General features: G+C 40.5%; 1 protein-coding gene across 2 annotated transcripts in view; it reads right to left on the bottom strand.

Moving 5' to 3' along the window:
* Positions 1 to 14132, bottom strand: part of ranbp10 (RAN binding protein 10) — a 60351-nt gene extending 46219 nt beyond the window's left edge. Inside the window, exons 1-2 of one of the 2 annotated variants that reach the window (XM_059334698.1) lie at positions 13491 to 14132; positions 2166 to 2277 (exon numbers count right to left, since the gene is read on the bottom strand). In XM_059334698.1, coding sequence (XP_059190681.1) covers positions 2166 to 2277; positions 13491 to 13689 — 311 coding nt within the window. In that variant the 5' untranslated portion in view covers positions 13690 to 14132. The remainder of the gene's footprint in view (positions 1 to 2165; positions 2278 to 13490) is intronic. The other variant, XM_059334699.1, reaches the window with a different exon arrangement.
* Between the last annotated feature and the right edge of the window lie 11 nt (positions 14133 to 14143).

Genomic DNA, 14143 nt, shown 5'->3' with positions numbered 1-14143 from the left:
TCTGTCTCTCGTTCTTCAAGGTCTACACGAATGTCAGAATTTTCGACGTTGTTCCGAGCTCCAAGTTCCGACTTTCAAGTTCTGACTTTGAGTGTAAATTAAACACACTATACGGCACTACGGTAAAACCCGCCTTCAAAATAAAAGCAAACACAAGTAGCTTTCAAAATAAGAGTGCATGGATGTTAGGGGTGTGCCATATAGTATCATTCACGATAATATTGGTTTTTTTTTTTTACGGTTAAAAAAAAATGCATATCATGATATTGGCAACGTTCCTACTTCTTGATGTAGTGGCGTAAGGCTAACAATTAAAGTTGTTTTAATCACAAAAAGCTACTTACTCCCTGTCGCTAAACACATGCAGCTTTCAAAATAAGAGCACGGTGTGTTAACAGAATCCACCACAGAACTTACAAGAAGACTGTCAAAATAAAATGCCTTAAATAAAACATACAATTACCTTTATTCTCCTTTACAAAATTCATTAAAATATGCCCCCAGAACCCCTAAATGGTTATTTTTATTATTTGCTCATACTCAAGAGTCAGGAGTAAACGTTTTTGTATTTGGCAACTGTTGAGATTTATACTTCACACTACATGTTAGATTTTTAATTATTTATACAGACAAAAAAAAATCATATTTTCTATATCTTTTTAAGTATTTGCTAATATCGTCAAGAATATCGTCATCGCAAAAATAGCCTGAAATATCGTGATATTCTTTTAGGGCCATATCGCCCACCCCTAATGGATGTGTTAGCAGAGTCCACCACAGAATTTACAAGAAAACTGTCAAAATAAGATTCCTTAAATAAAACATAGAAGAACCCTTACTCTCCTTTGCAATAATTCATTAAAATATGCAATGATTAAGATGGAATAGTGGCATTAGAATGTGCCAGAGGCACCAAATTTAGGCTTTTAGGGCAAAAATGGTCTCCGGGGGCTATGACCCCCAGATTTATTTATTTAAGTTGCTGTTGCAGTACTGTTTTGTAAACTGTTTTATTTAAAAATAAATGTAAAAGATAAATGGCTTGAATCTGCTGTATTTATTCATGTTTACAAAGGGTTTAACCGGAGCCAGGCCTTACCACAATGATAATCATATCACAGTCATGCAGATGTAGTATGATATTTTTTTTTTATAACATACTGGTATCGGATCGATACTCGGTATTGGCCAATACCCACAGCACAAGTATCAGAATCGGTATCGGGAGGGAAAAAATGCTATCGGAACATCTCTACAACTAACAAATGTGTTCCCACTGTCTGTCACTCCACTAGCTTGCTAGCTTGGTTTGCAATGTGCATTCATAATTAAAAATTAACAGCCGAGTCTTTAAAGCAGGGGTGTCAAACTCAAATACACAATGGGCCAAAATCTAAAACTTGAATCAAATCGCGGGCCAACATTGAACAAATAAACCTTTTAATATATACCGAACATGTTTTGCTTGAACATTAAATATGGAACCAGCAACACTTATAAACATACAATATATAACTAAATAGTGTAATAGTAATAGACATGCAAAATCAAATTTCAAATAAAAAACACATCAATGTCATTAATTTACAATAATATAATAATTTGGTATTGCCTCGGGGGCCAAATAAAATTACACTGCGGGCCAAATTTGGCCCACGGGCCAGAGTTTGACACCCCTGCTTTAAAGTGTCTTATAGTCCAACTGAACTCTGAAAAAGGCGTCCAAATGTAACAATTAACTTTCAAGAATTGAAAACACACTGTGAAAGGGTCAAAGTTTAAAGATGAAAACAATGCGCCAAACCTATCAATCACAGGATGGCCACGCCCTAAAATCACACCCTGCGTTATGGTCTATTTTACTCTAAATGCGACCAGAATTTACACATTGAACTTCATGCTGTATTGAAGAACTAAAACTAGCAATTGAGACCATAAATGTTAACTGAGTTTATAAATCAAGTGGGAAGTAGAGTCATTTTTGTCATTAACTTCTATACAACTGGTCTTCTTTTTGCAATCAGTGGAGTCGCCCCCTTCTGGCCATTGGAAAAAATGTAGGTTTAAGGCACTTCCGCACGGGCTTCACTTTTAAGACCCAGAGGTTACTGCTTGGTTGAACCATAGGACACATGCACATCTTGAACAGAGTTGTATCTGCTTACCCGTCTCGACCTTTGCTGACAATCTTGACCTCAAAGTAGTAGATCCCACAGGCAGCAGGGATTGGGTGTGTTGCTCGCACTGATGCTGCATCCTTGTGGTTCTTACCATGACCTGAAAGAGGAGAAACACAAGGTGAACATTAACAATATGGTAACATCATTTTATGTAAGAAAATATTTTTGGAGAATGCATTTTCTAGGCTTGTGGTGGCACTGAAGACTGGGAAAACTGGGAAGAATTAAGCCAACATCTGAAAAAGTGGCGGTACTCTGCTGCTTCCAATGTTATTTCACTAGCAAAATGGAGCTTTGGAATAACATAGGCTTGTGTTTGACTGCTGATTTTCTACAAAAGCTAGTTAAGCAGACACCAGTTTCACCAAACATGTTTGGTTGTTTGGTCTACGTTTAATTCTAAAATCAGCAGAGGAAAGTCGACTACTTGAAAAATCCCAAATTGATGCACTCAACTGCCTTTGAGTTTCTGTCAGTGCGTTTTACACCAACTGGGTGTTTAAAACCGTAGTGCTGAGTGTCTAGCCAATATAACTGCAGCTTTGATGTTGATGTTGCAGTGGAAAATTTAGAAAATGTAAGCTGTTGGAATATCAATTCCTTTTCCTTATTTGATATGTTATCTATTGTTGGCATCAAAAACGTGCCATTAACTATAAACAAATGATACAACACATATATGGTACTGAGTTTGGCTTTCCATTCATGTCCCCATCTGAGTATGTTGTTGATTTGGTTATTCTGATCTAGTGGTAAAGAAGACACAGCCTACCAGCTGAGATAGCACCAGTGGGGGTGGGGGGGATTACTTGTCTGCCATGTGACAATATTCTATTAGGACTGTGCCTTTACTGATCTACTGTGCTTTTCTTTTGTATCCCTGGGCCTGTATTTGTGGAACAAGTCCCTCTTCAATCAATCAATCAATCAATCAATCAATCAATCAATCAATCAATCAATCAATCAATCCACATCAGGTAGTCACAGCTAACAACTTGTCTTGATGTACCAGAACCTACAATGAAGTCTAGTAATCAGTCAAAACAGAATAAGCTCAGATAGGACTGACTTCTCCCTACAATCTATACTATGTTCAGCTGACTTTTCTAAAGGTAGCATACAAATTATATGGATTTTTTGGACTCTGTGTGCAAAAATAATTGACTTAACATACAATCAGTGGTAAAGATGTAGGGAACAGGGTCAATAGGGCTCATGTATTGTCTCTGGACCAATTACATTCAAGCAAAACAGTCATCACCGTCTGTCATTCTATATTCAGATGGCTGCTTATGCAATCCCTCGGGTCATGAGAGAGAGAGATAGAGAGAGAGAGAGAGAGAGAGAGAGAGAGAGAGAGAGAGAGAGAGAGAGAGAGAGAGAGAGAGAGAGAGAGAGACTACCATGTTCACTCGTGTGTTGTATAACTGCCATCTAGGCTCTACAGTACACATGTGGATCTCTGTCTGTTGCATGTAATCACACCATTGACTGAGTCCAACTGTCCTGATAAAGTCACTGGGAGCTGTGTGTGTGTATGTATGAAATGTAGATAGGCTGTAACTTTAAACGGAGCAGCTGGCTGTCAGCAGACACCTTTAGGCTGTTGTGTGTGTGTGTGTGTGTGTGTGTGTGTGTGTGCGTGTGAAAGAAAGACAGGGCATGAAAGTTCCAGCCACTTACACACAGCCATCTGGGAACACACAGGACATATAGTAATGATCAAATATGCTTGTCGACTGAAACTGAGCTAAGTGTCATGGTCTATATTTAGCTATGACATACTTAACTTCTGCATTTTTTTTTTTTAGATTTTATGTAAAATTTACACTCAGTGATTTTCACACTCATTAAATCATCATCACACCATGTACAGACAATGTTTACAGCAGATAAATGTCACAATGCCGTCATTCCCTTAAACTGTCATCATTACTGTATATTGACTAATTGTGAATGTAATAATTGTGGTAATTGTGAATTTGGAACATTCAACTCTGCCCGTTCTATGACACAACATTCATGTTTATTCATGTGACCATGTGTGTGTTTGTGTGCAATTGTCCGGTCCAATGGTTGCAGCAACATTCATGGAGTCTATTTTTAGCTGCTCCTTGTAGGCCAACAGGTCTCTTTACAGCTGCATAGATGGGTAGGAGCAATGGTTGCTACTTTTAACAACACCTACCACCCCCTTAAATGACAACCCTAAATTAAAAATTTGACTTTTATAAAAGCAAAAGCAAAAACGTTTGCATATTATTGTATTTCTTACATTGTCAGGCGATTAGGAGAAACTTTGTGAGGTTGTTGTAGAGACATAAATCTCTGTGATAACAACAGTACTCTAAAGTGTAACTAACATAAATGTAAAGCATTTAAAATGTTCCATATTGTAAAAGGTAAGATTATCATGTTTGGTTTATAAAGCATAATACTGTGCAACACTCATTCCCCAATCCCAAATGCAAAGACTGTTTTCTGAAACTGTGCCTTTAAAAGAGCGGCAGGACTTCCGTAAGGTAAGGATGTCACAACTTTACTCCATAGAAAATGCCATTATAGTTCCATTTCAAACTTTCCCAAACTGCAATGACTGCAGAGTCACAAGCCCCTTTCATAGTGCCGTTTCATGCCGGGACATTTACAGCTCTGTAACGTCTCGCCTCCACTATGAACATGGCCGAAGCGGGATGCTGGGATCAAATGATCCCACCAATTTTATGAACGGGACATCGGGGCGAAGCAGGATATTTGACGTTGTGCGTGACTTCTAACACACGCCTCCCACTTGGTCCGACAGTCATCAAATCACTGCTCACTGGCCGCCGTCGCTAACGGTGCACAACGTCTACTGCTTATTGTTAACAAACCGGCATCGCTAACTGTGCACAGAGTGTCCGTTGCTTGTTGTAAACAAATGGAGGTCGCTAAGTGAACACATACTGCTGCAGCATACACACTGAACTGCTACAGAGCTAACTGTGTAGCCTATTAGCACTGTGCTACTGCGCAGCACTGATGCTGCTCTGACTATCGTCTCCTCCCAACTCATTCCGCAACGCCAGACTGCACTATGAAAGGGCATAAATATCACGCCTTCGCAGGATCACTATGAACGCCCTAAGGTGAAAAAGCCGGCACAGATCTTTTGGCAATATAGCGTGACATTTGCGGAACCGCACTATGAAAGGGGCTACAGAGTAGGGGTGTCCCATATCGTATCGTTCACGATTATACCGGTATATTTTTTTTATGAGTAAAAAAATGCATATCATGATGTACCATGATATCATAGTGCGCACATTCACACACTGACACACGCACTGACTATACCGAACTGCCGTGCCTACCTGTCTGTATCAGTCCCGTCCCCACATCATCTCTGAACTAAATACCATCAATCTGTCTGGGCCTGTCAGAGGTCCAAACGGTTCGAACACACTGCTGCATTATACTATTCGTTAGCCGCGAGATAACATTAGCTAACAATTAAAGTTGTTTTAACACCAGAAAGCTACTATTACTTCCTGCCGCTGAAAACATGCAGCTTTCAAAATAAGTACAAGCTTTTAAAATTAGTACAGTGTGTTAATCGACCACAAATTTACAAGAAGACTGTCAAGATCTCCAGATTGGGGGATGCCCCAGGACCACCCTAACAAGCTATTTTTCAACACTGTCTGGCTACTCCATGTCCTAGTGGAAAGCCCTGTTGACTGTGAAAAATGTTATGTGGGGTGTTTGCTCAAATTTAGCTCTCAATGTTGACCAAATTGAAGCATTGTACTTAAAAATGTACAAAATTTTCTTGTGATAATCTTTTAGGGCCATATCGCCCACCCCTACTACAGAGAGTGCTTAAATGGAAGTCCCAGAAATGCTGATAAATCAGAACAGTCTTTTCATGAGCTGGATTTAAAGAGACAGATGCTAAAACGGAGCGTTTAAGTGAGTGTGAATACAGGTATATTCAGAAAGACAGTATGACAAAAATATATTATATATAACAAGTAAACATATTGTAGTAGAAGCAACAAAATATTCATGTATGAACATCAACATGAGCATAATGTGTCCTCTTTAACTAAAATTAACTTTCCTCTGAGGGGGCATTCACACCTGGGCTGTTTGGTCAGCTTGGTGCATTTTGTCGGATAGTCCGTTTGGTTTTTGCTGGTGTGATTGCTGAAACGAACTCTGGTGCAGACCAAAGAACCAAACTCTGACCCTCTAAGAAATGGGGGTCTCGGTTCACTGCAGGTGATGAATGCTATCTGAACAAAGGAAGAAAGCGAACCAAAACACGGTGCATTCTGGGTTGCATTTGGGCAGAAATTTGAGGGAGTAGCAGGCTTGAAAAATCTCTCATGGACAGACGATGTCTAATGGTGAAGTAAAGGCCCTCATCCAAATATAGTCAGACAATCACAGAACACAGTTGCTTGTGGCTACACACAAACACAGCCAAGTCTTCAAATGATTTAGCGACAGAATTCAATCACACAGCGGATTAATGCTGCATAAAAGTGAAAAAACTCAGCCAACAATACATTTCTGTCTGGGACTTGCTTCGAAAAAATGTCACTTGTCTTTCCCTCACTTATTCTGTCCAATAGACAAAGGACAGCTTTAACAGAGAGACATTTGTCCACACTGTGGAAGCAAAACAAACCAAATGAAAAATGCAACAGTGCAACTTCACCACTGAATCACAAAGTGCACCAGACATTATCTGTGAAAGCGACCTAAGAAACAACACTGGCTCTGCAGGGTCACACCTTCCACCGGCTGTTATGTGACATCAAACCTCACCAGCAGTGGTCAAGGGTCAAAGGTTAATGTCTTGTTCTTACTCCACAGCACAGTGTGGCCTTAATTACTAAGACACCACTGATCCCACCCCAGCAGGGGGAAGTGCAATATCTATCAGTTCAATAACTGCAAGTACAAGAAAGTTGCAGCACCACACTGTCCTCTGCCTCTTCCAGTCAGCAGCATAAGAGTGAAGACCATGACGTGACCAATGAAGAAGAGAGCTAGGAATGAGACAGCATGTTTATAACTGTATGCTCAAAGACCTCTCAGGTTTGCAGTCACTGATCATTTTTAATAAGCCCGTTTTATTGATTGTTTTATATCTTATCATATCATATACTGCTGACTCCTCTTAACAGACTCCTCACTTCTTCAGCTGGTAGGGGTCGCAAGTGATCAAGTTACATAGAAAAGCATTTCTGGCAATCAGCTAAGCTAAAAAAACAAACCTCGTCTGTCGCAGGCCACATTTTGGCCAATGCAGCATGTGTGCATTACGGTGCATCATGGAACCTCATGCTTTTCATTTCCACACCTCGAAAGTTTGACCACAGGATCACATTTGTTTTTATGTGACTCACACAAGACGTGCCAGTGTAAACAACAGCACCATTACTTTCTGTCACCAACCGTGGTGACAGAAAATAACCCTTATTGCTGCTTTGTATTGGTTTTCCAGATACATCGGAAAATCAAACACGGTCATGTCTGAAATAATAAATTGATCTGAAGGCACAATAGCTCAGTGAATTTCATCGCTTTCTCCCATTACTGTGTCTGGATGACTGCAGGTATGCACCCAAAATAAACTGACTTTTCTGTGACTTCATTGCAATAGATTAATCAAAATATGCCGAAATAACTACAACATGATGATAAAATGTAAAAGTCTGAATTCATGCTTTGTCGGGTCTTTCTGTCAGCCGACAAGCAGACAACTTTTAAAATGCTTGTTTTATGGATGTAGTTTGGACATCTTTGCTATGCAGGTGAGTGTTAGTTGCGAAGTAACTTCAGTACAAGAACAACAATTTTAGACTTTTTTAGAGTATAAGATCTGAAGACTAAGTGAGTCAAAGTCATTATTTGAGCCTGGCCATGAAGTACAGGACTTTATATTGCCCGTTGATATATTGTTTGAACTCTGAGTGCAAAATTGTAAGACTTGTTTGGCTTCAAAAGTAGTAGGTACCACACAAACAATACCATAAGGAGTTAGAGTTCTGCCCAATACTGACGAACACTGTAGCCCCCCACAAATGTAACAGCCTAGATTAGCAGAGGTCAATGGTCCATTCACACAATATTGTTCAGACTTTAACTGTTGAAGATATTTGGCATTTCTGACAGCTGCCATATCTCACACTTGCTGAAAAGTGTCAACAGACCAGTGACAAAATGGCTGCAAAGCCTCAATCTCTGGCAGTTACATCTATCCCAAATCCAATATTAACACAAATACAGTCGATTTAATTCAGCAGATTTAAAAAAGGAGCTGTAACCAGGCGGTTTCTATCTGGTTTTACTCGTAAACAAGCACTACTAATGGCAATCACAACAAAGGTAGATAACATAGCTATGTAAATGGTGAGACTACTACTTAGCAGTGGAGCTAACCATCTTGGAAACACTCTGAAGTCTGAATAACAAGATGAATCGGAGTTTGGGACTAGAAGACTTTGGTTTAATTCCCCAGACTGGTATGATACATTTGGGTGGGGGAAGTGAAACAGTGAATGGTAAATGGACCTGCACTTATATATCGCTTTTCTAGTCGCTTTGCGACCACTCAAAGCGCTTTACACTACAGACTGCGCTCATTCACCCTTTCACACACACATTCGTACTGGTGGCAGAGGCTACCCTAAACGGTCCCACCTGCCACCATTGGGAATTCATTCACACACCGATGAACACAGCACATCGGGAGCAATTTGGGGTTCAGTATCTTGCTCAAGGATACTTCGACATGTAGGCTGCGATGGTCAGGGATCGAACCACCAACCCTTCGGTTGGGGGCCAACCGACTCTCCCAACTGAGCCACAGCCGCCCATGTAAATGGTGAGACTACGAGCTTAGCAGTCGAGCTAACCATCTTGGAAACACTCTGAAGTCTGAATAACAAGATGAATCGGAGCTTGGGACTAGAAGACTTTGGTTTAATTCCCCAGACTGGTATGATACATTTGGGTGGGGGAAGTGAAAAGCAGCACCTCCCTTATTACCTTGAGCAAATGCCTGCAGTTCAGACTGTAGGTTACTGGACAGCTTCCAGGTGTGAATGTGTAAGTGTGAATGTCATCAGGGCGATGCTGAAAAGAGAGCGTTGCTTTAAATGAAAAAATGGTTTAAAACAAGTTACCATAGCTAAATAAAGTGGCCCTAGCCATAATCCAGTCTTCTTTTACTCCATCTACAGTAGCCTCATTGCGCGACATTGCAATGCAGCCAAAATAAATTTGGAAAAACTGCTGTCAGGCATAACTTTGATGAACTTCTAGCAGTCCTTGAACCTTTCTTGTACCTTTCTTTTTGGCTGTTGGTTTTAAAGTAGCAGTATGTTTAATGAACTTGGAGGTTTCCTGAAGGGGCAGCTCTGGGATTACCACTGGGGCCACTGGGGCTGTTACTATGAGCAATTAGGACCTTATATAACTGGACCAAAAGCTTCTTGTCTTCATCTTTGGTATATTGTAAAGCCCTTTCTCATTGGAAGACTCCATTGTGCTTTGTCATTCTGTTTGTGATTTCAAGGACAGAATTCGAAGGCACAGCCAAGGATTGGAGGATGTCCAGTCTCCTTTATTGACCTCAGGATTGCACGTCAGAGTTTTTTAGATGATGTAGTCCTATTTGCTTTGTCAGCCCATGACCTACATCCCTCAGAGGTTTGCCTCTGAGTGAAGTATTTAGGGTTGGGGGTCAGCAAGCAGCTCATGGTTCTTGGTTGTCAGAAGGTGAATTATCATCAATGGATTTGGAGTGAAGTGCTACCACAAGTTCCCAAACTTAAAGCTGAATTAATGGATTTCTTTTGGCCCCCATGGGGCAGTGCAACAAGTTGTGATCTCAATATTTGCATATCATTCACCTTAAAAGTTGTTACGGAGAATGTGCAAACAGACAATTTATCTTTTACACATTAGCAGACACAGAGCAACTTTACCATTCATTTCAGATGGTGTCTCTCTTTAGCTCTGTTAGGTGTACATCCCAAAATATATGAGCATGTAGACTATATGCCTCAACAAACGCATGGATATGTCCACATAGGCAGAAAACCAATGTAGTTTAAACAGGACAGCTCCATCATCTGTTTGAGGGTATATTCAGATGCTCCATAAAACTGAGGGGGACAAGGAGAAAAATGAATGTCTGCATGCTGAACTCTGTTTACATTTTTCTGTTGCAGAGATTAGCTGGTATATTAAGAGTTGGGTTCTGAAAATGTCACCAAATTCTGTCATAAGTGGGCATTTTTCCTCTCGAGCAAAGCTTGGGAAGTCCATTTGATTCTTCTTCTTTTAAAGAAAACATAACATCCAATGTGTTCAACACTGATGCGATAGGGGCTTCGACATAAATTAGCCACATTAGCTGCAGCCATCTTGGTTGCTATCAAAAATGCCTAAATGGCACTCCTCTGTACAGTTAGCATCTCAAACAACCCCACTATATGAGATAAACAGTTGTGATTAGCTTTTGTGTTGCTGGAAATCTGTAAAAGTGGAGGAGGAACAGCAAATAAAACATGAGCTTGCGGATTTGACTGGTTCCCTGGCAATATTAGATTGTGTTTTAGCTTAGAATAGATGAACGGTTAGCAACATGTCGTCATTAGCAAGGTTAGCTAATAGAACACATTACATATTGGCCCAGACCAGATGATCAAACTTTGAAGTTCCTTCCTGTTGCTTGATATGATCACTGCTGATGAAGACAAGCTTAATTCAAGGAATAGAAATACCAATGAAATCAACTCCCACCAACTGATCATTTTGACTTATTAAAGTGGTTTCCTTGTTTATAGTCTTTTTGCTAATTAAATATAACTAGCAGTTAATCCAATAGTTAAGGGAGTAGAATACATTTTTGTGTATGGATAACTGGACAGCTACAATTAAATATAGCTGATTCATTTTCACAAAATCTGTAATTTTGTTTGTAAGTTGTGCATGACTTACTTTTCATTCTAATAAATAAATAAAAATCTACCAAATTTACCATCTTAGTCATCCTGGAGGATGATTAAAAGATTGAATGAAAGTCATTCTATTTTTAATCATCTATATATTTATTTATATTTACAAGTAGCACAGACAACACTATAAGTAAATAAATAAATAGCTCTACCTGCCAAATACTGTATCTAGCTTACCATTTATCAATCCTAATAACATATTTTGTAAAAAAAGAAGAAAACTGATGTATTCTTAGGCACTATGTCAATGTGTTTATGTGTTCCATTGTTTATTGTGTATCTATGTGTTGAAACTGGGTAGATCTGTCTGTGCACAGCAACTAGGTAGACATTGTGTGGCCTTGTACAGATGAAATTGGCACACTGGTCAAAATAGCATTCAAACCACTAGGGTGAGGGAACAGAGCAGGAGCTAAAACTACCAGGAAGAGAAAAAATATCCTGCACACTCCAGAATAGACCTATTTATATATCATCCCTGAACAATTGTGCAGTGTCACTTAATCGGTGCACCTTTCACAGAGACTCATTGCCCTACATAAGTAATGCCACCATGACATTACATGACATGTCATATATTCAGACATACATGTGCCCATTCATGCCAATGCCATAGTTGTGACAAGTGCATAAATTACATAATATCAATATCATTGATTATATTTGAAGACAAGGTAAATAAAAAATGCCATTGTCACATCTTCTACAGAAGTCCACATGGAGCACAACAACATCCACAAAAATATGCAATCTACACCATTGCAAACAGAATGATAGCTTATATTAAATTTGACCACTATTCATATCAACAGCAGGGACCTGATCCATAATGCATCAAATAATCTGTGGGTTATATCTGGCTATCTGCCCGAGAGTCTTGATTTTAACAAGTAAAAGGGCCTTCCCTGCTATTCACAAACAGCAGGACCATTACTACGGACGTGCCAAATAAGCTTTCAAAATGGGTTACACAGGCTGCCTGCATCCTCTCATCCTCTGCATGTCTCACTGATGTAAACAGCCAACAGGGCCCAAAGTGGCCTTACAATGCCTCTGTGGAGATTTTTCATAGCCTGAGATGCAGGCTAGCTTGCCTGCTACTGGGGGGGGGGGGCTGCCCTGACGTGTCGCCTGACGAAAAATAACAGACCAGGCAGAAGACTGAGAACAGGACTTCACACAGAGTCACCTTGTTTTCATGTAGGAGTTGGATATATAAGATCATCTCCAGCTGATATGCCTGGCAGGTTTTAGCCATCCAGACAAATGATTGACTGCACCGTCTGTCGAGAATACTTGGTGTTATTGTGAAAATGCCTAAATCTGCCGATACCAAAGATTTATTACAATATCGGTACATTTGGCCTAATGTAATGCGCAGAGGCCTCCTCCCTCACAGCAGCTGTTGAAAAGGAGCTGGCTGCCTGCTGGAGGCTGGACATGACACTGTTGTTGAGCTCCTACACATCTGAATGGAGTTGGACCGGTTGCTTCCAGGCTGGAAAAATAGATTTAGGAATTCTGGAAAAGACTTCTAGAACACTGCCAGTGAAATCACGCGAAAACCCCAAACAATGCCATTTTAATTCTATTTTGGTGCTTGTTGTTGTCTAAAAACTAAACAATTGCAGCATAGCATTCAGTGCTAGCTACATTGTAATATGTTAACAACAAGTTTGGCTCGTGTCCACCCACGGTTTCACTTAAATACATTATTAGTCACAAGGAGCAGCTAGGTTAGCTAACGTTAGCTAGTTAGCCATAAGGCTAAAATGCACTGTATTTGCTTTAGAGATAGCTTGCTGTTAGCTAGCTTCTGTTTGTCAAATACCACTAGTTAGCTAAGGTATATGCGTCGTTGTTGCTGCCAGTGTCCCCTTCCAGTATAAACTATACACAACAGATACAGTCAGTTTACTGCTAGCAAATAACGTCACAAACGGTAAATAAACAAAGGAGAGCCGTGTTATTGAAGGTGAATATTAGTGTGGTGGTAATAAGACCAGCTATCAGGGTTAGCGAGTTCACTGTCACCCATTTGGGCATTCCTCTGCTCATTGGTGAAACAAAGCAAGGTTACAGGACAGGAGAGGCAGCTCAGACTAGATCTGCCAGGAGTGCGCACACACATACACAATCAACATAATCGCATACTGTGTGTGTGTGTGTGTGAGAGAGTGAGAGAGTGAGACCCCCCTCCGCAACAACACAGTGACAGATCTGAGCTGAGACCCTATGCTGCTGCTGGGACTCCTTGCTCAGGCCATCTGAACCGAGCCAGCTCTCTAACCTTTGTAATGGACCCGCAGGTTGTTCTGTGACAGCCCAATGTAGCTGTATTTATCCTTGGGGCTCCAGGATCGGGGTAAAGGGGTCTCTTCCTCGTTCACAGCCGGGTAGAGCCGCTTCAGCCGCTCGTTCAGCTCGTGCTCCTGGTAATTAAAAGCAGGATCCCCTAACGGCAGGCTTCCCGCTCCAAGCTCTGCCATTTTTGGCCTCTGTTTTGTATCTTATTGTTCGTTTTTTTTTTCTATCCAAAGCCCCGTGTCAGTCCGCTGGAGCTGTAGGCTGAGAGTGAGAGGGACTGAGGGGAGAAAATAGCAGCGGTGTGACATCCCCGGATAAGCAGCAGAATGTACTGTAGGCTGGAGCAGCAGTGCCTTGTGGGTACTGTAGTTCAGCTGCGCGTCCGTTGCCATGATACAGTCTCGAGAAATGACTACACAGCTCCACTGCCGTTATCCTGGTTTAGGGCTTCCGCTGAGAAAGGGACATAGGAAATGTAGTTTTTCCTGCTGTTAAATTCGACTGTTTTTTAGAACATTATATAATTTATCTTAATCTCTAATTTTATCCATGTGTGGCACATTTTTTACAGAAAGTTTGCAAAAAAAAAATGAAAACCAGTTGCCAGCATTGATATTACCACCACAACAAAAACAA

This window comes from Centropristis striata, chromosome 6 (assembly GCF_030273125.1).
Source record: "Centropristis striata isolate RG_2023a ecotype Rhode Island chromosome 6, C.striata_1.0, whole genome shotgun sequence".
NCBI lineage: Eukaryota > Metazoa > Chordata > Actinopteri > Perciformes > Serranidae > Centropristis > Centropristis striata.
The sequence above is the reverse complement of the archived record's forward strand: the minus strand, read 5'-3'. Positions and strand labels throughout refer to the sequence as shown.